Genomic DNA, 24,438 nt, shown 5'->3' on the forward strand with positions numbered 1-24,438 from the left:
CTTGTTATTGGTGCTTTTTTACCACTTCCACCCCCACTCCCCGTGTGTGTGTGTGTGTGTGTGTGTGTGTGTATTAGGCCAAGCGGAAAGCCGAGGTAGACCACAGCCCCAGGCAATGAAACTTCATCCTGACAGAAAGCAGTCGGCAAAAAGAAAAAGAGAAAATTCTCCTAGGACATCTTTATTGATAGCGCGTGTGTGTGTGCGCTTCAGAGGTGAGGGTTTAAACCACATTCTTTTGCCACCACTACTACTATTTCAACCACTAATAATCATGTAACTTCAATCAAATTCATCTTGGGTTGATCATGTTTTGCACCCCTTTACTATAGAAATGTAGTAAAGGGGGTACAAGTACATGTATAGAAATATTAGTTTGCTGTTGCATTTACTGAAGGTTTCTCAGAGTAAGTACTATTGATAATAAAGATAAAAGTTTGATGCTGAATCTATCAGATCTCGTGCATCTTTCTGAGATATGATCAGCTTTACATTAGGCCTATGTATGTTTATGTACAGTAAGTTTTTACATATAGGGAATTCTGCTTTATTAAGGCCCATGGGAAGATCATCCTCTGCATTTGACCCATGACAAACTGTTTGAGCAGTGCCACTGATAAGGGCAGATTAAAACGACAGTCGAAAGACAATCACAAACTCTCCAACTCCACACAGAGCCTCTGGTAGGCACCCACATTAGTAAAAAGTAAGTCATGGGATATTGTGCAAACACATTCGGTGCCACAGATATGTTTAATATATTGATAAAAGATACCTTATTCTGAGTTTATAATCAACTGCTTTGTAAACGGTATTATAGGAAATGGGATGATGATGGACACTGGCGACTGATGAATCTCACCTGTGTCAGGAGGTGTGCTGATGAGGACAGCGCGTAAAGGCCCATTTATACTCCGCAGGGTCTAACCATGCAATTACACTCCCAAACGCTAGTCGGCAGTAGCGCTACAGCGTCCACTGTGTTGACTTTTGCCATGCGAGCAGGCTAACTTCCGGTTTAGCGCTCCGCTAACGGGAATGGGGGTAAAATTGTATATGTGCAGCTGGTGTAGCCTTTTCAAATGATACCGACCGAACGGATCACATTCTGATAGTGAAACAAGTCATTTCGCTTGGGTCGCTTGACGGTCAAATATATAGTGTTACAGCCGCTGTTTTGGCCGCTAGTAAAAGTTACTTCAAAGTACGGGCACTTCCTGTTGGCTCGAAGGCATTGCGAGGCTACCCAGCCGACCAATCACAGAGCTTACAGTCCGCGTCGCGTCGATGTGTAATTTTTGAGGAGGTTCATGTCAGGCTACGGCGTAGGGTAGGGGGCTACGCAGAGGCTACGCCGTCGATTTGACGCATTAAGAGATACAGAGCTACTTTTGTCTGTGGGCGTGTCACTCTGGGGGGAGACTGCTGTGTGCAAGTTGTAGTGTTAGTAAAGTAAGTAATAAATGCCTTCTGCCTGAGCCTTACAAGGCTGTCATCAGTTTGCATCTGAATAGCACCTCACACCACCCAAAGCCGGTCGTCGGCTGCAACTGTGTTGTGCATCACCCAGCTGCGGCAAGTGTTTCCTTGTTCCACAGCAGACTCAAGACCAGGGCAAGTTAAGTCTAAACTTTCATTCTAATGTTAACATTTTGTTGTGTGTGTTCCTCCACGTCGTACTGCTAACTGAGTCCATGCACAAAACATCAGTCTTTATTTCTCCTTATTTAACAGTTACTTCAACAAACAAATACAAAGTAGTGTTTGGAGATTTGCACGTTGGTGTTTAGAAAAGCAGGTCAGTTGTCCTTAATCCTGGTGTCTAGTCTAGATTTCAGTAATAAATGAAGGTTCCCCCACTGTGCCAGCTGTGCACAAAGTAAGCCGAGTTTTAGAGAGGTCTAATTTTGTTGTCCTTCACAGGGAGGTGTTCGGGGTGGACGTACAGTGTGTCAGACAGCAGAGAGCAGGTTCACATCCCGAATTCTGTCTGTGGCTATTGTTAGTGAATGATAGTGGTTTAATAAACACGTCACTACGTCACTAGAAGATTATTTACTGTTAGATGCTGACTGATCCTGTCGCTGTCGGGAGATTTAATGTGTAGAATGACTCACATCTGACTACAGGTGTTTATTCACATTCTGTTGTGGGAAAGTTGTTCATCAAACAGAACGTTAGTATTGACGTTTCTGCAGAACTCCAGGTTACACTCTGTGACGTGTCAATAATATCATCTGTAAGAATCTTCTTCAATTACGTTGAAAATAGTTTTTTGAAGCACAGATCAATCTGCAACTAAAGATTAGATTACATTTAGATAGGCTTTGCACTAGCAGGAACATGGAGACCATATAAATGCTACCTGGGCTGGTAAAACCTCAGGATTTTCCAGAAAGAGCAACAGGATGTGGCTGCGGAGAAGAACGTCTTGACTTCGTTGCTTAGCCTGCTAGTACGAGAACTGGATTAGTGGCAGAAAATGGATGCGTGGTCTTCAAGACAGCAAATGCCACCCACACTCTAGTAGGGATCAGAATTTCACCTTTCCACATATCCTAGATTTCTATTAGGAAGGGACTGTTAACTATCACCCACATGACCTGTGTGCCACACTTAACCCCTTTTTCTGCAGAAACATTCATAAACAAGCAGAAACACTGTGATATGGTGTGCTAGGTAATAAGGATGTTTAAGGGCATGTTTTCAAATTAGAGAAGTAGACCTCTTTTCCTTCCACCTCTACGAAACCACAAGTAGAACCAGCCCACCACACTGCTGCACGATTACACAATAAACAAGCGTTTTTCCTTCTCACCAAAACACACCCACAGTTCCTCTCTACCTACATTTCATGTGGCGAGGTCTGCAATACAACTAAACACTGAGTATTATGAGCACTAACTGTGTGTGGTAGTTGTAGGTGATCACACCAATTGGTGAGCTGATTAGTGTCACGTGACAGGGGACTCAGGCAATCAGTCGCGGTGGAGTCTGCTTTAGCAGCTGGCACCTTGCATGGCAGCCTCTACCATCAGTGAATGAATGTGGGTGAATGTGACATTTCATTTAAAGCACAGTGTTCAGAAGACTAGAACGGCAACATACAAGTACAATGCATAGTGTCACCCACGTTTTGACATGAAAAATGAAAAAAGATTACAGATAGATCAGTCTCTCACGATGCTACTGACAGAGTTTTTGATTTGGTATTTTATTAAAATATTCTGTACCGTGCAAATAACACTTATCTCCCTACACTTGTACTGTGCATGTCGCCGTTTACTTTGTGACAACTCCCAGTCTGTTCTCCCATTCAACTCCCATGTTACATTCAGTAACAGTCCCAGCTCATTGTTGGTCCATGCAAAATAAAATCTGGTCTGATTCTTCGTCTGCATTACTTTATTCTTTCGTCAAATCTTTTATAATTATGGAATAGACCAACTGCTTCATGTTTACACCGGCACGCGCATACCGAGTGTACATGAACGGTTTTCAGTCGTGTTAATGTAGACGGAGATCAACTCTAAAACGCAACCAAAATGCTGGTGTGGACGGAGATCGTATTTGTTTTCAGTGTTTCCTCTATATGCATTCATGAATCACAACCACCACTACTAAAATTTCCCACGATCATTAAACTATGCGCTACAAATGTTTTCACTGGCACACAGTGCGAGCAGGGCAGCACTCAATGCTCGGGCCGCTTCCTCTCCTCGTTCTGTGCAGAACATACGTGACAGATGGTGTTATAAGAGCACCGTAACTCTGAATCAGGAGGTGCGTAGCGAGTGTTTGATTGTCCAAGCGGCAGAAAGTGACGGTGAACGTGAGCAGAGGAAAATATTCTGGCAGTAAATGTACGGTGTCTGTTACAGTGTGTTAGCTTCTCAAGACCAAGAAAAGTCTGTTGTTTCCCACCTGCTGGAAAAGTGAAGCCAGTTAGTGCTAAGTTAGCTAATATCCCCCCTCCCCTTTAGACTGAGCAGCTTCTACAGCAGCTACATAGCTGCTATGTAACTTAACATTTATAGATTTATGGAAAGTTACTGGTAGCTGTATTTTATTACTGCCTACTTGTCCAATGTTGAGAACATCAGGTACAAACTGAGACTAAACTGACGTAACCTGCTGTTCTGTCCTGTACAGACTGATTCAATTATTTGAGGTTGGTTTCTCATGTTGCCTATTTTTTATATTAATGTCTACAGATAAATGTCAGAAGCTGTAAAATGAAGACACAAAAGGCAAACATGAACAGTCGTATCTAGAATGATTCTGAGGTCACATTAACAGGGTTTTCCTGCTTAGGGGTGACGCCCAAAACATGCTGTGCCATCACTGTAAAATCACTGTGGAGCAACAGAACCAACCAAATTACTTTCTCCAGATCTAAAGGTTGGAGTTCCTCCAGTAGACTGATCTTTGGCTGTTGTTTATTTATCTGATCCAGCATTTCCAAGTATTTGTTCAGAGATATGGTAAAATAATGGTCCAATATGATGTGAAATTACATATTTTTCATTGGAAAACATAACATTTTGTTGGGGGAGCACCCCCAAACCCCCCGACCACCACCAAAACATTAATCTAAAGCTCACATTAAACTGGGAAAACACTGCGGTTTTAAGCTATTCTAAGGTGCATCTCATGCTCATGGAGCTCACACAAGAGCAGTGTTGCTGAGACATGTTGTTGTTTTATATTCAGACAAAAATTTTGCTTCACCTCCGCTGCTACAACTCCATCCTAGGGAAAACACTGGTTTTAAAACTCAGGTTTTAAACAAAATGTAGTGTGGATGGGGCTTCAGTTGGTGGTGTGCCCTCCCCATGTGCAAGGCTTGGTCTTTATAGCTGCAATCCGGCGCCCTTTGCAGCATGAAGAGAGAGGATGTAAAGGAGGTACAATATTTGGAGTAGGCTTTTTAGCTGTAATATTTACTCTGCCTAAAAAACAGATTGTTTTCTTGAAACTGTAGCAATATTTCAGTTTTTCTGAACAGAGCCTGGGGTGAGCTCACCTGTAGGCATACGTCATGAGTCGAATGTCTGTGTACTCTCAAAAGTGGTGTGTATATTTAAAGTTTGGTCAACAAAAAGTGACCGGAAGAGTCCAGGATGTTGCCAGTCAGACTGTACAGAGAGGGGGATTTTTTAGCTGGGGGATTTTGTCTATCTCTTTAGAATCTATTTTTGTTACTTTTGTTTTGGTTAATTGTTAACTCATAGACTAGTTGACCTGCTGTATTTATAGAATAGTTGATGGTTGTCATTACTTATTATCATTTTTGTTTAAACATAGATCAGCCATAATGTATGTCCCTGCTTCTGTTCGGGTTGTCAGCTCATTTCTGTCTTTGTTGGGTCTGTTTGGTCTGTTCATTTGACTTCTTTTATGGGCCCAGAACTTAAATATAAAAATCCTCCTTTTGAAAATCCACTCGGTAGTTAAATTCCCACGAACAGCCTAAGAGTCCAGGGTTTTTCCATGCTGTTGAAATGAAGTGCTCTAGGTGATTCTATGAAGTTTGGTTTCAGGAATACTTTACATACTTTGAAGGCATTTTTCAAAATCTATGCAAATATTTGCAAATAAAATGGGCAGGGTCAAACACAAAGCAGTGATTTCTCAGGTGAAGACACTCCCTGACTCAAGAGACTGGGCGTGTTTGGCAATGTGACAAAATTGTGTTTGTGTCAGTACAGGAGAAAGGTTCTTGCAATGTAGCGTCTACCCTGCGCCTTGTCAGAAAGATCATGTATGCAGACAGGGTGTTAGTTTCTGACCCTGTTTTCCCCACTTTAGCTCCTTTTCCTCGGCTGGTATATCTCTGTCATGCAGGAGAATCATTTATGACGTGTGTCTAACTGATGTGTGTTTAACTCATATAAAGGGGAACAACCCTTTATATGAGTACAGAAACGTAACTGCAAAACCATGGAATTACACTGTATTACTTTACATGATAACTAAATAAAGTTAGGTTCTTCTTCTATTCATGCTCCCTTTCTCACATTTTCTTGCCTTCCTCTTTTTTTACCTCTAAGTTGGTTAGTTAAGCAATAATTATTTCCATCTCTAATAGACAAATATTCAACCCAGGTCAGAGGGAAGATTAACAATAACCCTCGGAAATATTGTACGTCACTTTTCTCACAGCAAGCTGTTTCTTGTGTGATCTTTACATGCCAAGTTGTTGCATCTTAACAGAATAAAATCTGTTATCCCACGTTAAAGGCATATATATTGAAATTTGCTTCCATGCAATTGGCTGTCATATCTAGGTCTGCTCTTTACTAAGGGCTGATGGGAGGTCCATGTCATAACAAAATGCACAGTAACAAATCACATAATTTCGTACTGATCTAACCAAACCCATTCATATCATGTCATATTCTGTTCGTGGTTTTGCGTGTTTCTATTGTCATAATATATTACTGCAGTATCATACATATTGCTGCAGACAGCGCTCCCTCAGAAGCTCCACCCCCCAAATTTCAATTCTCCATGGTTTCTTCAGCGTTGAAATGCCTTCGCCCTCGCCTGGTCATATAAATTTCTTCTTTGACCTTTTCCTCTGTGGCTGTTTCTCGGCCATCTCCCCTTCCTCACAGTGCCTGGAGTCCAGCATGTGCCAATGTGCCAGTGGATAGAACTCTCTCTCTCTCGCCACTGCTCACTGCTCCGGACTCATACAGGTGGCGCGTGCGGCGGTGCGGCTGCTGGAGCTAATCACTGACATACTAGTCAATGCTTGTGAGTCCACCAGAAGCGCTGCAAACTGTAGAATAAGCTCAGCCTATCAGCCTATTTTTGACACAGAGCAGGTGACGCGGGCAGTAAGTCAGACACAGAAAAGGCACAGAGAATCCAGTCCATTTTCAAAATAAAATACCCGGTGCAGACTCCCGTATTTCAACAATAAACATGGTCAAAACAGACGGAAAAAAAAACAATTTAACCAGCACAAAAATCAAGGACAACTTACCAAATCAACTCAATCTAAACAATTAAGTAAAATCAGGCAGGCAAAACGCATTCTGAAATGCTCCATGTCGAACGTGCAGCCCTGCGGGGAAAGGGAAAGAAACGGCTCACAGAAAGCTGGGATCGGTAGCAGAGCCACACAAAATGACAAATAAACAACAACATCATCAACGTGGGGCAAGCTAAACGCTCTGCTGCTGAAACGCTTCTGAGACGCTTCCAGTGTTGACGTGGGGCTGAGGACGGATCCAAACCGTGGCGCAGCCGTAACGCGGCGCACACGCCGCCTGGGTGAGTCTGGCGTCACGCCACCAGTTGCTGATTGGCTGGAACAATACTGTGTGGCAAGGTCCACACCACTTTCTTTGTTTTACATTTACAGAACCAGAGCTGTGTAGGAAAACCAGAGTTTCTTTCAGAGCACACACAAAACGGAAAGCTAGCAAACTGTGAGGAAATAGCTGAATTAAAAAAAAGTGTACTGGATTACAATCACTTTATTTCCCTTCAAGAAAGAAATTGTTTATTCAAATAATAGTTTGAATAGACAAAGAAGAATTAGAATGAGTGGAGCGAAGCTATACCGTGCAATGATGTTGCCTAAAAATACAACATAAAAAGAAAGAAGTAGTCAGCCACTCTGGTCTCCCCCTAAATTTCTTCAAAGGTGGTTGCTCCCAGTTTTGAACACATTAGGACACTGAAAAACATACTTTTAACCTCTAAAGATGTCAGATCAGATTTTAACCCGTTAAAACAATTTGGTTTGTAAAGGTAAAAAAAATCTAGCATATAACGTACATGAGAAACTACACATTTGTACCATACTGCTTGATGATATGTAAACAACATTTAAACCATCATGAGGCACAGGCAACAGTGGTTGGGAGATACAGACATCAGTGAAACACACAAGTGAACTTTTTAAGCACTCAAAGAGATATAACAGCTTTTCCTCTGTGGTCACAAAGAAACTCCCTCATATCGGAGATGGTAGAATCACTCATCATTAATGGTTTCAAAAAGATGAGAACAGCATGATCACTTTAGTTTATACACAGAGACACGTGCAGCAATTTACTGTGAGAAGCTTAAGTGATAAGTAACCTCATGGAAACCCACATGTGTCTTTCACACACACTCACACACTCACACTCACACAGCCCCCTGTTGTGCCTTATCTGCACCAGGGCAGAAGGATGGTGGAGTACTGAGAGGCAAATGAGTGTCGTTGTGATTGCAGCCATCTGATAGTGGCAGAGACCAAATGTGTAGCTCAAAACACTGGACTCATCTCTGACTACAGACTTTAGTTAACCCAGCTGTGTCCGGTAGAAATGAGGACGGCGTTTAAACGAAGGGTATCTATCTACTAATATGATATGGCTATCCTGATATTTTGGTTGTTTGTTCTGGGGTTTACTATCCATATTCCCAAAAAAATCTGTATCCACTACTGCATTTGGTATTAAGATTCTAACCCTTTGTTAATTTTTATACACACAAGTGACAGAAGTAGTTGTGTAAAGACTGAAAAAAGACAGCTGGAGAGAGAAGTTTAAATCCTCCACACACTTCAATCTCTGTGTGAAGTGGTTGTCAGTTGTTCATTAAAGTCCACTGAATATTAACATTATTTCAAAAGTCACGTATAAGTCCTGTATTGGGATTGTTTGCAAGAAATGTATAAAAATGAATGAGATGAAAGACTTTCTACCCCCATTCTGGACACGACAGTACAAACTGCCCTTCAAAGATCAACAAAGCCAAAGTGGTGTGAGTCTACATGTTTAATTCTACATAAAACCCCTGTGTGAATTTACATTTCTGCAGTGAGCAGACCCACTAATTGCCACATTCACATTCAAATCAACTAAATGCTGTGATGGGCTTCTTCCCCTTGTTAACTTCAAGAGATCGGGATGATCAGAAAGTCATGCTCTAAGAGGCCTTGCATTTCCTGTGTCCTGTATCCTGCTAAGCCATGTTGACATTTAGGGCCCGTCCACACTACTGCGTTTTGGTTTTAAAATGGAGACCTTTTGCTATCTTTGACTAAAATGGCGAAAACGAAGACCTAAAACGGAGAAGTTCTAAAACGCTGGTGTGGACGGAGATCGTATTCATTTTAATTCTCCGTTTTTTAAACTAAAACGGAGCAGTGTGGATGGGGCCTTACCTGCTTGTTAACTATCCAGTTCAACTTAAAGTGGCTACAGATCGGATCAGCTTTTTGTTAGCGTAACATAATGTGTAACACTGAGACAGATGCATAGGTCACATTTGGAAAGCCTAACTGAAGTACACATTGGAGCCATATTCAGCCAGTTTGTGACCCCTGGGTATACTGTATGTCAAACATTAGCTGGTCAAAGCCTTGCTAGTAGTTTGCATAAGCCTCATTTACAGATCCTTATCAAAGCAGCACCCTGTAGACCCATGTGTGTGTGTGTGTGTGTGTGTGTGTGATATGGGATGCATACATTCCAACCCACCCTACCCCCCTCCCAAACTGCCACTGCCCCATTGTGCTGGGTTTTTTTCCTCTTATCCTTGCCCTTGGCCCTACATGGCCCCTTAGCACCCACCCATCTAGCCAGACCAGTGCTGCTGTTAGGTCAGTTGTGCTGCAGAACACACACACACACACATAGCCAGATTGACCCCCGCCAATCTGTGTTCGCGGATCATTTCACAGGACAATCTCCCTATCCATCTTTGCAGGGTCATTGTGGACCTGCCCTCAGCTGAGAAAGGAGTTTCATTCACAGGGAAGAACCTTCTTTCTCTGCCCTCTCTCTTTCACTCAGTCCCTCTAGATGATGGCTGGAGGAAGGGAAGCCCTCACACAGATATTCTGTGTGTGTGTGTGTGTGTGTGTGTGCTGTTGGAGGTCATATTTAGAATATGAAGAGGCATCAGGACTTCAAAGCTGGACACAGAATGAGGGTGAAGACAAATGTCACCACTTCAACACCCCTGCAACCCCCCCCACCCCCCTCCCCACCACCACCACCACCACCACCACCACCACCACACACACACAGCTTTGCTTTTAGGTATTAAAGCTCTGGGTTAGTTGAAGGCAGGGCTACAGAATAGTCTGGAACATTTGAGAATATATTATCCAAAGTTAATAAAGTCAGTTTTAACTCTAAGCAACATAATGAGGATAGATATAGTGAAGAGGTAACCATTTGGTTAATTTGGCTAATGGTTACCTTGTTGTTGGCATATGCATGCAGGCCTGTCATGCAGCATATACAGTATATATATGTAAGTATATAGTGTGAGTGTATAGGCTTACACAGGTAATGACAAAAACATAGAAATAGCATAGGGGAGTGTCTGAGGAGGGGGGAGGGGGAGCACACACACATACCAGCCATGCCACTGAATGAATGAAAGGCAGAACTGGGAAATGGGATGAATGAATGGTTGAGACTGAGAAAAGTAATGAATTGATGACAACCGACGTTGCTTTCACACCCGGGGCAATTTCACATTCTCACTCAAGTCCCAGAAAACAAACTACCAAGCACGGAGCTGGTAAATGAATTCCTGTTTTACTCGTCTACAGACCTAAGCTGCTGCACCGACTGAAGGCCTACATCTGCACAGTCAAAGTAAAATACCAGGAGTAACCAACCTGTTGGAAACCTAAATTCCTACTAAGTAAGGTATTAACTCTTAAATCAACCATTAACTTAAGTATTAGTTTGGAAACAATGTGTGCAAAGAGTTATAAAATGTGTAGCAAAAGTGTCATAGCCCTTTTCTGAAACAGCCTAATGGTTGAGAGCTGGAAGGTCAGATGATACAGTTTTACATGTAGTAAAAGTACTGGTTTTAAAATACTGTCTGAAACTGTGATGTGAACGCCTTTATCCGATTTCCTCAATCAGGTGATCAGAACTGCAGCTTTTAGGTTTCTACAGGTAAAGTGGTGGTCTATCAGTCAGCCAGTCCACCACTTTGGTTCAGAATGAAATATTGAGACAAATATTGGATGGGTGGAGAATGCTTTAATTTCAGGTTAAAATTTTAATTTGTTCAGAACTTTGGTTGGTGACCAAATACAATTCCCCCATGCAACACATTTATCCTTACCCACATATGTTTAGCATGCCACCACAACTAAACTAAGACAGTGATCATTGTCAACATGCTGATGTTAGCATTTAGCAATGGGAAGTAAAGCCTCATGTTGCGGCTAGCAGAAGTAGAGCTTTATTCTTCTAAACTTTCTCACAGTGCTTCAACCGCCTGTACCACAAGTATTGATTTCTATTTCTTATTCTTATCAAGAGCCCGACTTGAGAAAAATGACAAAACTATATTCAAGTATCTGGCTTCAGCAGCGTAGTCAAGGAAATTCAAATGGCTGGATGAAGAAATGGAGGGCACTTAGGAGTCAAAAAGAGAGAACGTCACTGCAAGTGAATAAAAACCAGGCCTTGATGTGGTAAATGGCAGCCTTGACATATCATTTATTTTCCAGCAGTGGGCTCCGTGGTGGTGTGATCAGTAGTCTGAACCATTCTGCTGAACTTCAGCTCTCCTCTGTCCCTTTAAACACTTCCTTCCCCCTGCTACCATAAAGCTACTAGAAGAGCCTCACTGCAAAAGTCACATGCTCCTGCTCTCTTTGTTTCGCACAGAAAGCCTCTATCTGTCTGAGCATGAGAGGAACAGAGAGGACAGAACACGGCATTGAGAAAAGTCATATCTGAGGGGAATGAAGTGGATTACAATAACTGTTGGTTTGTGTTTTTCTAACTTTCTGTGTGAAACAGGATTTATATTTTGCTTTCCGTGTTGTCATTTGCAAACATGTTAAAAACGAAAATAAAGAAGTTAAGAAAAAGGTTTCCATAGTGGCTTGTTCTGACATCATAGGCGATATATAAAATACTTGATCGACAAGATTTGTGAAGGTGCATCAGGCAATCAAAAGGGCTTATGATAGTGAAAAGAACTTGATTGATTAGATATTATTTTATATAACTGTAACATCCCATCGATGGGAGGTTCAATTGTAAAAAGGGAAATTATAAAACACAAATACATTGTAGAACATAAATGAACCATAACACAAATGTTAAGAATTTTTCTAAATGCAAACTGAAAGTGAAGATAAAAAGTTTGAAAAAATCAACACATTTACAATTCAGTTTCATATGTTAATGCATGGTGAAAAGATGTTGTGCAAGCAGAATCATATTGTATTTTTTATCCTTCACAACAACTGAGTGGTGATCTAGGCTCTGTCCACAGAGCTGTACACTCTTCAGGCATTACGGTAGTCCACCCAATAGCCCAGAGAGGAATCCTAGGAATGTGAAAAGCTCCAATTCATATTGAAACTAGATTAAAATGTGCACAACTTAACACTGAATGCCGGTTGTAACTTGAGTGACTAAATACATGGCTACTCACAGGGCCTGACTGATACTCTCTATCAAGACGTAAATGTCAGTATATGGATCCTGCTGGATCCATTGATTTGTCCTCTGTCTTACTGAATGGTTTTCTTGCTGTGGGAGATTAAAGCAGAAATGTACATATAAAGCAGTGCGGTCAATGGAAAATGCCAAGTCATTATTTGGACTTTGATAGGGTTATCAATAACCATGTCTACTTTTTCAGTGCAACTTTCCCCCACATGAACAGCTACACTGACATCTGCCTAGTAACAGCAATTCCTCCCATTGGTGCAACTCCAGTCTCCTCCCGTCTGTGTGTCTTTGAGTGTGTGTTAGAGAAACTTTACTACTTGCACTTCCGTCTTACTTCATTCTGAACAGCTTTTCTTGTGTTTTTAAGGAACATGAACTAATCGTTTTTGCTTTATTATCAAAGCAAACTAGACTGTTGTTCAACTCAATTCCAAAGAATTGCAATGATCAATAGCACATAGGCTACATATGTACCTCTTCTCAATTAGCTTGCATTAGTAACTGATGAAATACTCAAACAAACCATATAAAGTTGCAATGCAACACAGTGGGGGTTCCCATTGACAAATGTTGACTCACCAGTCCTCAAACAAAGTTAGACCTGAGACTCATTTTCTTCAGTGTGGGGGAGCCACATGATGAGGTGTATGTTGTTAACTGCATACAGAGGACAACAATCCACACTTTTATTATCTAACTGAATTAATAGGCTAATGTTTTACATGCCATTCCACATGTCAAACATGGGTTGGTAAGTAGCCCATGAGAAGTTAACCGTGCTTACAGACAGAGCTACAGCTAGCCTTTCATGATATAGCCTAACACACATTATAACCCGTGTTAACTGCAGTAGGAACAGGCTAAATAGGAATAAATAGGCTACACTGTGTGTTGTCCCATGTGCTCACCTCATGTTCAGCACAGTTTGGTCAGAGAGCTGCTGCTTTCATTGGGTCTTGGGGAGAGACGAGGAAGAGGGGTGTAAGCCGTTATCGCCCCCTACCGACGCTAAGCTGCCAGTCTTCCCCGGTCAGCTCTCCGCCACTGGGGACAGACGTTCCCCCAGACTCAGCCCCGGACCTCCCACCTCCTCCTCAGAAGCTACCGGAGGAGGGGTCCTCCCCCCTTTCTCTTTCCTTATATACCGTGTATATAATAGAATCCCTTCCTCGCGCGCTCCCTAGCAGACTGCTCGTCTCTTTGATCCCCCCCCACCCCCCCACCTCAACAACAGCTGACGTCATCGCGCGCACCCACCCCACCTCCTCAGCGCGCACTGGACGTTAAACTTTGTGTGTGCGTGTGCCCGTACGTTTGCGAGCGCGAGGCAGGGGTTTTTGTCTAGCAGGGGGAAGCGCTCTGTGCCTCAGAGGGCTCGCGCACACCGGAGGAGCAACAGCACGCAGCAGCAGCAGCAGCAGCAGCCCAGCCAGAAGAAAGTGATTTAAAATTACGGGACTAACAGCCTCCCGTGTGCCGTAGCCTGTTCCTTCAGTCAGATTTTAACAGGCTGATACTGAAAGTACGCTGATAATAGCCTAATATTAATACCAGAAGTAGGCTACTATGGAGGACCAGCTGCTGTGCTGCGAGGTGGACTCCATCAGGAGAGCCTACCAGGACGTCAACCTGCTCAACGACCGAGATCTACACACCATGCTGAAGGCAGAGGAAAACTACCTACCGTCGCCAAACTACTTCAAGTGTGTTCAGAAAGAAATTGTACCCAAAATGAGGAAAATAGTTGCCACCTGGATGTTAGAGGTTGGTTTTACTTCACTTCAACTTTCCTCCAGTGCCTGAGTTTCGCTGCTAACCTGTTGGTAGCTTACCTACCATATAGCATGAGAAATTAGTCTTAATGTGAAAGTAGTGAGTCTTTGAGAGGTTAATGTCTGATATTTCACTGTACATGTTACATAAACGCTCTGAAAAGTATGTCCTCATGAGTGCTGGGTGGTCCTTTGGCTATAAGAGGAGATAGGCCTATTGGCCACAGAGTGCACTCAGTTTCTGGATAGACTTCTTTTGTTATTGATCATTTCTTAGCCTATATTTTCTAGACGGTTATAATATGTAATTACATGGGGAAAATATTCCAAAATAACAGCAATGTACACGTATGCAGTCTGGCCCGTGCCAGTATTATGCGCCATCTTTGTTGTCGTATATGAGAAGGATTTTAATATCATTAAAAATCTATAATATCAGCAGCAATGACAGTAACTCTGTTAAATCGACCAGAAATGCCCTTATATCATAAGACGGTTACATAGGGACTGCTATAGCTTGTTCGACTGGTATCAACCGGTAAAGTTTGTTTTGCTTCGCAAGAGTCATAGCTGTCTGTGAAGGTCGCTGAAGAAAAATCACATTTTCTAAAAATCCGAAAGTAGTAAATGCATTTTAACAGTCGGATTTGATAGATTGGATGTTTGTTAACATTAACATGCACTTTTGGATCGAATTGTTTGCGGATTTATATTTTTTATTAATTTCTGAAAGTGTGCATCGGAGAGCCGAGGGGGAGAGTCGCCTGCAGCACGTGAAGAAACCCAGTCTGAGAAATGAATTTTTTAAAAATTCCTCCGTGTCACAAGTCGACACATTTTATGCTGATCCGATCAGGCATTCGATAAGGATCATTTACATGCTAATTGTACACACCCCGGTAATTTTTAAATATTTCTAAATATTTTTTGAAAAGATGACGAAGTTGAAATTAGAGTGAAACTTGCATCGACGCCACCTTTGTGTCTCAGCCAGAACTGACTGCAAACTAATTCCCGACTGTTTTCATTTCTGCAACAGTGTTACTTACTGTGATAAATCGATAAATAGACTTTAGAAGCTTTCGGTTGCATGCGAAAATGAGTTTGCATTAAATAGAGTGTCACGCAGGATATTTGAACTCTAAACTCAGATGAATTAGATGCAAAGATACAATGTTTAATTTCTTTTAATTTATTTTCGGGTGATTGCGGACAGCCAGCTATTGAATGCAAACAGCTGTGCACGGACTAAGACATAGAGCCAGTGGGGGAGAAGACTTGATAATGCATATGAATGGGGGGAATTTTCTTTCAGCATGCGACAGCAACCTCTAAGTGCTTTTCTCAACTCCCCAGGTCTGCGAGGAACAGAAATGTGAGGAGGAGGTTTTTCCGCTGGCTATGAACTATTTGGACAGATTTTTATCAGTGGAGGCCACCAGGAAAACAAGGCTACAGCTGCTGGGAGCTACATGCATGTTTCTAGCATCCAAGATGAAGGAGACTGTGCCCTTAACGGCGGAGAAACTCTGTATCTACACGGACAACTCGGTCCAGCCCGGAGAGCTGCTGGTAATTAAGTTCTGCAGACATGGATGTTTGATAACATACAGTAGCCTACACGAACAGCATGCCCTGGAGACACATGACCAGAATAAACAGCGTTTGCAGTTCATCTGGTTTGCCAGTGTCACTGTGGCCATATGACATTGATAGGCTATTGAAATGTCATAGATAAAATATTTGGTTGAAATAAAGTAGAAATGCTTTGGTGCAGCAGTGTCTTAATGGCTGCCTGTGACTTTCCCATGGTGACCGAAGGCCTCTCTGATTTCATTAATGGTCCCAGAAACTGGCAAGAAAACGGAGTGAGGGCGACACCTAGTGGCCATAAGATAGAGGTGCAGGCTATTGGCAAGGGAAAAGTGAACATGTAGAACCACAGACACAGTTTTCGTTTGCAGTGACATTTTTTTTTATGTGCGGCCGTTTGTACCGCTGTGACTCATCAGAGTGGTGTTTTGGATACTTAACCACAATGTAATAATTTACTGGTCCTGTAAGGTTATGCCCAAAAGAGACACACATACATTATTGATGAATGTTAAGGTGATATATCATATTTAACTAATTTAACTAGTAGGATTGCATTTAGATTTATGAGAAAGCTAAAATCTGTGGGGATAAAAAAAAAAAAAAGAAGCTGAACGCAGGATGGTATCATAATTGTAAATATTGCCAGCAATATAAGATCTGGCTAAATGCAGGATGCAAAGAAATAAATACAACTGCAGAAACTGAATACCTCTGGTCTGGTCCATCCACAGCAAATGGAGCTGCTGGTTCTCAACAAGCTGAAGTGGGATCTGGCTTCAGTCACGCCTCACGACTTCATCGAGCACTTCCTGTCCAAGCTGAAGATCTACCCGTCCACCAAGCAGATCCTCAGGAAACACGCCCAGACCTTTGTGGCTCTCTGTGCTACAGGTAGGACACAAAGCTTGTGCCTTCATACAAGTAGATGTCTCATATCTTCATGTGTACAGTAAATGGACTTGCTTAGGTGAACATTCATATTTTCTAACAGAATTATGAAGAACAGTTGTCATGTAAGCATAAAGTATACTCTCGTTATTTATACATTTACACAAAGTCCTACGTATTTCACTTTGTTTCACTGTGTTCTGCTGCTGTAACCTGTATCTTCTCATCTGTAGATTTAATTCCCCTGTTTCATCTGTATTTATTCTGAAAATAATGTATATGATCGTTGGCAAGTACCACTCCAGTGTCAGTCGTACCACTTTATGTACGTTATATAAGTCACGTGAAGTAAGTTACGTGGAGTTTAACACATGGTAAATGTTGTGAAATGGCTGTAGGTGGTTAGGTTTAAGCAAAGATTGTGGTTTGGGTTTAAATAAGTAGCCTATGTTAAGTCATGTGATGTAAGTAACATAAGTCAGCCACGAAATGTTATTTAACTTTAAAGTTTGAGTAAGTCCACTTTTTCGGGCTCCTGAAAGTCTTGCCTTTGTTTGACGCATGCATCCAACCCCACCACCCTTTGTGGCGCTTTATACTACGTCACCTGACTTTACTACTATTGTACGGCCACTAGAGGTCGCAAGCTAACAATAAACATAAATGTGAGTAGTAACAAGCTGCTGCATAATCGAGCAACACAGCCATTTTTCTGGTGAGAACGGGCTGGTTATACAAAATAATTTCTTTACATTAGCCAATTTCCACACAGGCTTCTACTCATTTAGCAATAGAGGAATATAGAGTAGAATCATGGTCAAACTGTGCTGCAGATGTGTATATCTATAACACATGCTTGTGTTGTTTCCACAGATGTCAACTTCATCGCCAGTCCTCCGTCCATGGTGGCTGCGGGCAGCGTGGTGGCAGCTGTTCAAGGTCTTTACCTGAAAAGCCAAGATGCCTCTTTGTCCTCCCAGAATCTCACCAACTTCCTGTCGCAGGTCATTCGCAGTGACCCGGTATGCAAACACAACTTGTCCCAAATCCATTTTTGAATATGGAGCGAGGCATTGATTGCTCCTGATGTCAGCAGCGTGATGGTGTTTGCTCAGTGTTGATTCTGTGATTGCAGGACTGCTTGCGGGCATGTCAGGAGCAGATAGAGTCTCTGCTGGAGTCCAGCCTGCGGCAGGCTCAGCAACACAGCGGCACAACAGAAACCAAACGCGTGGACGAGGACGTGGACCTGTCCTGCACCCCGACAGACGTCAGAGACATCAACATCTGAAATGACTAACATCTGCATCGCATGATGATCTGATGATCGAGGGAAAGTTGTCGACAGAGGGTAGTGACGGGTGAGCTGGGGAGGGGGTGCCTCATCTGAACTTGGCCTCCCCCCCTCCCCCTTCTTCGCGGCGGGCTGCTATCATGGCTGACACGTCCTTCACATGTCTGCTGTCCCATACTGCTGCCGAGACGGAACAGAGCGCCCCCTGCCTGCCCCGCAGCAAATCCCAAGTCACATTTCCTGCCAGTGTCCCCTCCCATCCTGGGAAAAGAAATGAACACTACAGAGATGTACCAGAGAGAGAAAAAGACACAGAATACTGATGGCCTGCGAGGGCTGGAGTTGAAGCCACACAGCAGACATTTTAGTAGATAGTTTTTCTTATTCCCTCAAATATTAAACTAGGAATCTTTAAATTACAGCAGACTCAACTTGCCTACTAAAACATCCCAAAGTGTCATGTACAGTAGGTCCTTGTAGTCTGCCTTCAGGTCTTCACCTGAAATCTGACTTTTATTAAAGAGTTTAATTTCTCTTCTGTTATGTAGAATGTTTTAGACTGTCCAAGCTCCCGTGTTTGTCTTGTTGCAGTGCAGACATTCATATATCCCTGCTTGCTTGTGTTTAGTCACTTTATTATATATCATTTTAGACCTTTTTGTCAGTTAGTCTTAAACCTCTTTTCCTCCAAGCTTTTTGTTTTGTAAACCAAGTGTAGTGTGAGACGCTCAGTTTTTATGACCCTAGTGGACTGTGGACTGCTGATGTTCAGGTTTGGACAAATGGGATTCTTTATTCATTTGTGGACAACTTTCACATTACCCATTTCAGCTTGGTGTAGTTTGATAAGATCAAAAGCAGAGCCATCCACAGTCTGTTATGTTTCCTTTCTCTGTGTAGTTTAAGCTAAACCATTCCAACTTTGTTTTCTATAAAAAAAGCACTTTTGGTCAGCGCTGCTGGTCGTCTAAAAAAAATCACAGTGATAAAGTTTGTAAAACAACATGATAATGGAATGGGGGTGTGAGCAGGAGTCTTTTGGTGATGGAGTGAGAGCAGCGCCTGCTGACAGTTGCACCCGGATGGGATTCCTCTAATGGGACAAAAGAATCGACCAGTATGGCAGAAATATATTTTTTAAAAACAAGATGAATGCTGCTTGACATGAGTCTCATAGAGCCAGGCGCTTGCTGTAGCTGCCTTCCAAGTCTCAGATTTGAGGTTTAGTTCAACAAATGTTTCATACAGGCAGAGCTGCTCTTACATTACAATTGTGACATTGGTTTAGTTAAACCTCAGTGCGCAGAGCCAAAAGCTAAAGGTCCACACGTAAAGTAAAAACAAGTATTCAAATAATACTTTATTTTTATATAGATAAACATTATTTATTTTTCTTAGCCTGCATTTTCCTAGTTTGCTAACTAACCGTGGCTCCACCTACTGATACTTAACTATGTCTCCAGAGCAGCTCCGCCATCCAGAACTATTTGTAAAACTAAAGCTCCAGTCTGCCTCTAAATCACCAGGACAACATCTCCTCCGTCGCTCCACCTCAGTTCAACAACTGCTCATGGATTCTGGGAAGGCGATGAAGCTAAAAAAAAAAAAAAGGAAGAGGAGTGTTGAGACTATTGACATGATTTTGCACAAACCTAAAAGACGTAGGCTGCGTTTCTTGGGGACTTGCCTAAAAAAAAAAAAAAAGGAGAGCAAAACTGGCTAGAGTACAGAGGGGGGGGGGGGGGGGGGGGGGGGGGGGGGGGGGGGGGGCAGGCAGCAGAAGTGGCAAAAAGGGTGAAGGCTCAACAGGGAGGTGTGTCTTAATGCTGTAGAGTTCAAGTCAGGGTTCCTACGCAGGACGGGAATGTTGTGACCAGGTTGATATATATATACTTTTATATATGACGATGGACAGATTACTACAAGCAGGAGGGCTCTCTTCAAATCCAATTCTGAAAAAAGTATTGATTTGAAAAGTATGCCCACTGTGTAGGGACCTTGATAATTAGGCTTCTGATTGTACATTAAGGATAGAGAGTAGGAGAAAAACACTCCTTGTATTCCGCTGCTATAGAAAATAAATCCCAGCTACGTGTTTTAAAAAAAAAAAAGGAAAAAAAAGAAAAGATGATAAAAACGTAACGGATTAAAAACGATGCTTTTCTCTTGTTTGCTGCTACATTTTTGGTTGTTTTTTTTATACATATAAATGTCAATATACTGCCATTCTAGGTTTGAATTTTCTCATAGAAAATTGTTATTGACATCCTCATTTGTTTTTATGTAGAGTCTATGTGATCAGTTTTGTTTTGTTTATAATTACGTAATATGATTTTCTGAACTATTCCAAAAAACAAGGAAAAATGAGACAATGTACAGAAATGCTTTGATCCACAATACCTCATGTGACAGTCAAGATTTATCTCTAATTTTAGTCTTTTTATTTGTTTAGTTCTTATTCTATTCTACGCGTTGGTTCAGTGCCTACTGGCTCTGTTCAACCGGCTCGAGGTGAAGCATCCGTGATGGAAACCAGCGAGTCCAGGCAATGCTTTGATACTGGTGCCATAACAGAAAATGGGACATGTATAACTCTGTTGAGTGTTAAGCTGTCTCGGTGAAAGAGACTTTATCCCCCCTTTAGGCCCACTGCGGTCTTCTTTCCTTTCCCATTTTTATATTTATAAAAGAAAAAAAGCTTTTTGCTCCAATTTTCAAACTGTCAGTGAGTTGATTTGAGTTTGTAAATAGATTCAGTGTCTTGCTCGGTAAGCCATAGACTGTTTTTGTTTTGTTTTTACAAATCATTCCACACAGTTGTGTCTACTTCATGCCAGTGGTCTGCAACTGGGACAAACATTGTATTCATATTTGTGTCAACTACACAATAAAAACATGAATTAGATGGATTCTGGAAAGCTGTTCTTGTCCACAGGAGACGCTGATGTCTGAATGTTGTTATTGACATTGAAAGCTTTATGCCGGAGTCGCCCCTAGTGGTCGACCAATGTAAGTTTTTCAAAAGCCGATAGATGATATGTAATGCTGATATGAAAACAGAGAAAAGTCATGTATAATTCCATTATTCCATGCACAGTACATTCTAATCTACATGTTATATCAGCCAGTACTGTGTTGTTTTAGATGGAAGTTTTATTAATGAATGAAATAGAAAAACACATTGGGTTCTGCTGTAGATTTCAGAGGGTGACTGGTGTGACGTCTTTCAGCTGCATTATACTCTACAGTATAACTATATATATTTATCACAAGCCAGTAATGCTCTTAAATGAAATTAGCTGTAATTTAGGATGATATATCAGCCCTGTGAGTGCAGGCATCGGCTGATTCCCATTATCTTAAAATGCCAGATATCGGCCCAATTAGTAGGCCTATCACTAGTTGCCTCATTTGAGATGGATAGCAGTAGATGGTAGGTTCTATGAGTTGGTGTTGTGATTGTTAAAAATACTATGCACTGACAATATAACACTATTTCAATCAAATATGGGTTTAACAACCAGACAGACTGACTGATGGGACTTCCATATTATTAAGTTCCAAGCAGATGTATAGAGCTTTCAAAAAAAATCTTAGTTGTTTGTGAAAAGATGTTTCAAATCCTCTGGTCTGGTACATGTTGTAAAAAAGCTGCACTAAAAACAAAAGTGACATTCTCTCATATCTGACATGAATCATGTTGGGTCCGGACTTCTGAGTTTTTATATGACATACATAGATATTAAAAGCTGAGACTTAAGACACTGAGACCACGTCCACATGAATTTGAAAATGCATCTCTGTGTTTTGGCTTTCCTTCTCTGAAAACATTTAGGACACAATCCAAAATAACTGTTTAACATTAGATTTACATTTATCTGACGCTTTTATTCAAAGCCACTTACAATTGCTATTTATGTCAGTGGTCGCAAGCCGCTGGAGCAACTAGGGGTTAAGTGTCTTGCTCAGGGACACAATGGTGGATTGAACCCAGGTCTCTCACACCAAACACTGAGGTTTTTCTCTTATCCATTGCGCCATCAACCTGTGGACCTGAGGAAACCTGAGCTTTTTGAAAATGCTGATCATCAGCAGTTTCTAAACGTGGACCAGTTCAGGTTCCTGCTCTAGTTATTATCCGGTAAAATGATTTGGTGCTCCTTTTAATGAAAAATATTTTGCCAAAAAGGAACTGATAGCGTTTTGCTTTTTCAACTGTTTAGATGACCAGGCCAACCCACGCCAAAGAAACCAAAACGTTTCTCAGCGTCTGGCTGAAATGGAGATACAACAAATAGATCAGAAACAAGACAGAAAAATGGATGCTAACAAGCGCAGCGGAGCCAACAAAAAACTGCTCAGTTGTTTCAACATGCTGAACGAGCCAACCCTGGATTCAGCGCTGGTGCTTACAGAAAAATAACCTTGTTATAAGAATGCAATGATCTGAACGCAGTGAAGAGCATGTAGTAAGACTCAGAAGGAGGTGGAGCTATGAGATACGTATGTTGATTTTTCACTGGTTTCACTGGTTGCCCATCTGTATGTAACAGGCCCCGGGCACAGGTAATTAGAACAGATAGTAAGCCTGTAAAACAGGAGGAACGATAAAGCAGAATACACATGAATTACTTCAGCTGTAAAACTAACAAAGTGTATAGGAGTTGTAAACATTAACAGTGGAGCTCTTTGTTAATTAGGGAGCGGGAGTATCTCCAGCCCCCTTTTCGGCTGTCGCTATGACTAATAGGCGTTCACATACTTTCATTTTCATTTTCATCAACATAACGCACAACTATTGAAATGTTTTCTTGACCTGTAAGGTCGCGGGTTCCATCAACTTTGATGGTGTACCGTGAGTCCCACATCCCTATGACAATTTCTTCTGTCAGTATGGAGCTCATCTTTTCGAGCACCTCTTTTTGCACATCATGGCTTGTGTAGGTTGCATTTTGAGGAATGGATTTGGATATTTTAGCTAGATGATCTTTTCTCAAAGTAGACTCAAATAAGGAGAGAAAAACTCCAGTGTTTGCATTTTCCTCTGTCATATTGGCTGAATGCCATTTGGTTTACAGCTAAAAACACATAGTTTTACACCTCATGTGTTCTTTAGTGGAAGCATGCTTGTTCTAGTCTCAGTTGCATGTTTCGAATCAGTGAAACCTTTTATGGTGGATGTTGTGTCTGAGGAACTGAATTTGCAACTTGGGAAACAAAATGCAGCATCTGCTTTCAACGAGGATTCAAGCCAATCCTTATCTTTACTCAACTGCAGCTAAAAGAATGCCTTATCAGGCCATACAGCATTTGTCCAAAATCACCTGCTTTATTTCATCAGTGCCAAGGTCCCACACTGAGTCTGTGAATAATTCCACTGGCCTGCTTGGTCCCACCATCACAGGCTCACCAGACTGGCTAGCGCCAGAAAAATCATGGCTTGATGAAGCTGATGATTTAAAAAACGTTCATACATCCATATTTTCCACTTCCCAAATTAATTTAACCTAGCTAGCTAGGTCAGGCCAAACCGAGCACATGTAGTAGCCCGTACCAAGATGCAGAGAGGTCAGTCAAACTTCCCAGTGTCATCAAATACCTTTGATACATTTTCGCTTAAATACACATCAGAATACGAACAAATATACATATATTTTTATATATGTATATTTACATATATTTACATATAAATTCTTGGGGTGGGGGCACAGAGGCTCTGTAGGTGGGTCCGGCCCCCTAAGGACCGCTATAGCGCAGGGACTGGTTAGAAGTGTCCAGCGTTCCACAGGTGCGCCAACTTTTTGACCGTTATGAGGACACCATCTTGGTCTTCATAGTGCACTGCATTCTGCCATACTTGTGCAGTGTGAATGCACACACTCAAAATAGCAAGTGCGAGTTTGGAAGTGCACAAATTGAGACACAGCACAAGCTAAAGTGTGTCCATACTCTCATTGTCAACGAGCTTACCTGAACACAACAAACTACACAATGGATCTTGTATCTTTTGTGATTTTGTACACTTGACTAACCTGTAAAACAGGAGAAAAAATAAAGCTGTGGAAACTTGCTGCCGTTCGTCTGGTCCGTCTTGCCAGAATGGCAAGCTTTCGACAGCTGCATCATCAAGACAATCCCTGTTACAGCAAGCGGTCTGCGGCCCTCTGCTTCCGCCTACCGAGCGACAACCTCCGGGTCTGAAAAGCGAAGCCTTTGCGGTAGTGCTAGCTCCACCGCCTTGTCCAGTAATGGCCACTTCTGCCTAAATGTCAAACTAGAGGCTTCAACAGAAGTCCACAAACCAATGGGTGACACTACGGGAACTACGTGACCACTCCTGTTTGTGATACAAAAGACTTGGAGGATTATTAAATGAATATGCGATAAGTATTACAAGTAGTGACAGTAGAAGGAACACAAAGTCAAATCAGAGAAA

The 24,438-nt window shown here is 41.9% G+C and overlaps 1 protein-coding gene and 1 long non-coding RNA gene across 2 annotated transcripts; one reads left to right on the top strand and one right to left on the bottom strand.

Moving 5' to 3' along the window:
- Positions 1–10,998: 10,998 nt before the first annotated feature.
- Positions 10,999–13,578, bottom strand: LOC123959094. The gene is made up of 4 exons (XR_006822215.1): positions 13,361–13,578; positions 13,032–13,109; positions 12,433–12,530; positions 10,999–12,325 (listed from the first exon to the last, which is right to left on the bottom strand). It is a non-coding gene; the product is annotated as an uncharacterized LOC123959094 (long non-coding RNA).
- A 213-nt stretch (positions 13,579–13,791) lies between these two features.
- Positions 13,792–19,645, top strand: ccnd1 (cyclin D1). The gene is made up of 5 exons (XM_046033615.1): positions 13,792–14,216; positions 15,581–15,796; positions 16,552–16,711; positions 17,582–17,730; positions 17,844–19,645. The coding sequence occupies exons 1-5, from the start codon at positions 14,019–14,021 to the stop codon at positions 17,997–17,999; spliced, it is 879 nt and encodes a 292-aa protein (XP_045889571.1). The 5' UTR covers positions 13,792–14,018; the 3' UTR covers positions 18,000–19,645.
- The last annotated feature ends 4,793 nt before the right edge of the window (positions 19,646–24,438 follow it).

The sequence above is a fragment of the Micropterus dolomieu genome, linkage group LG20 (genome assembly GCF_021292245.1).
Source record: "Micropterus dolomieu isolate WLL.071019.BEF.003 ecotype Adirondacks linkage group LG20, ASM2129224v1, whole genome shotgun sequence".
Lineage (NCBI taxonomy): Eukaryota > Metazoa > Chordata > Actinopteri > Centrarchiformes > Centrarchidae > Micropterus > Micropterus dolomieu.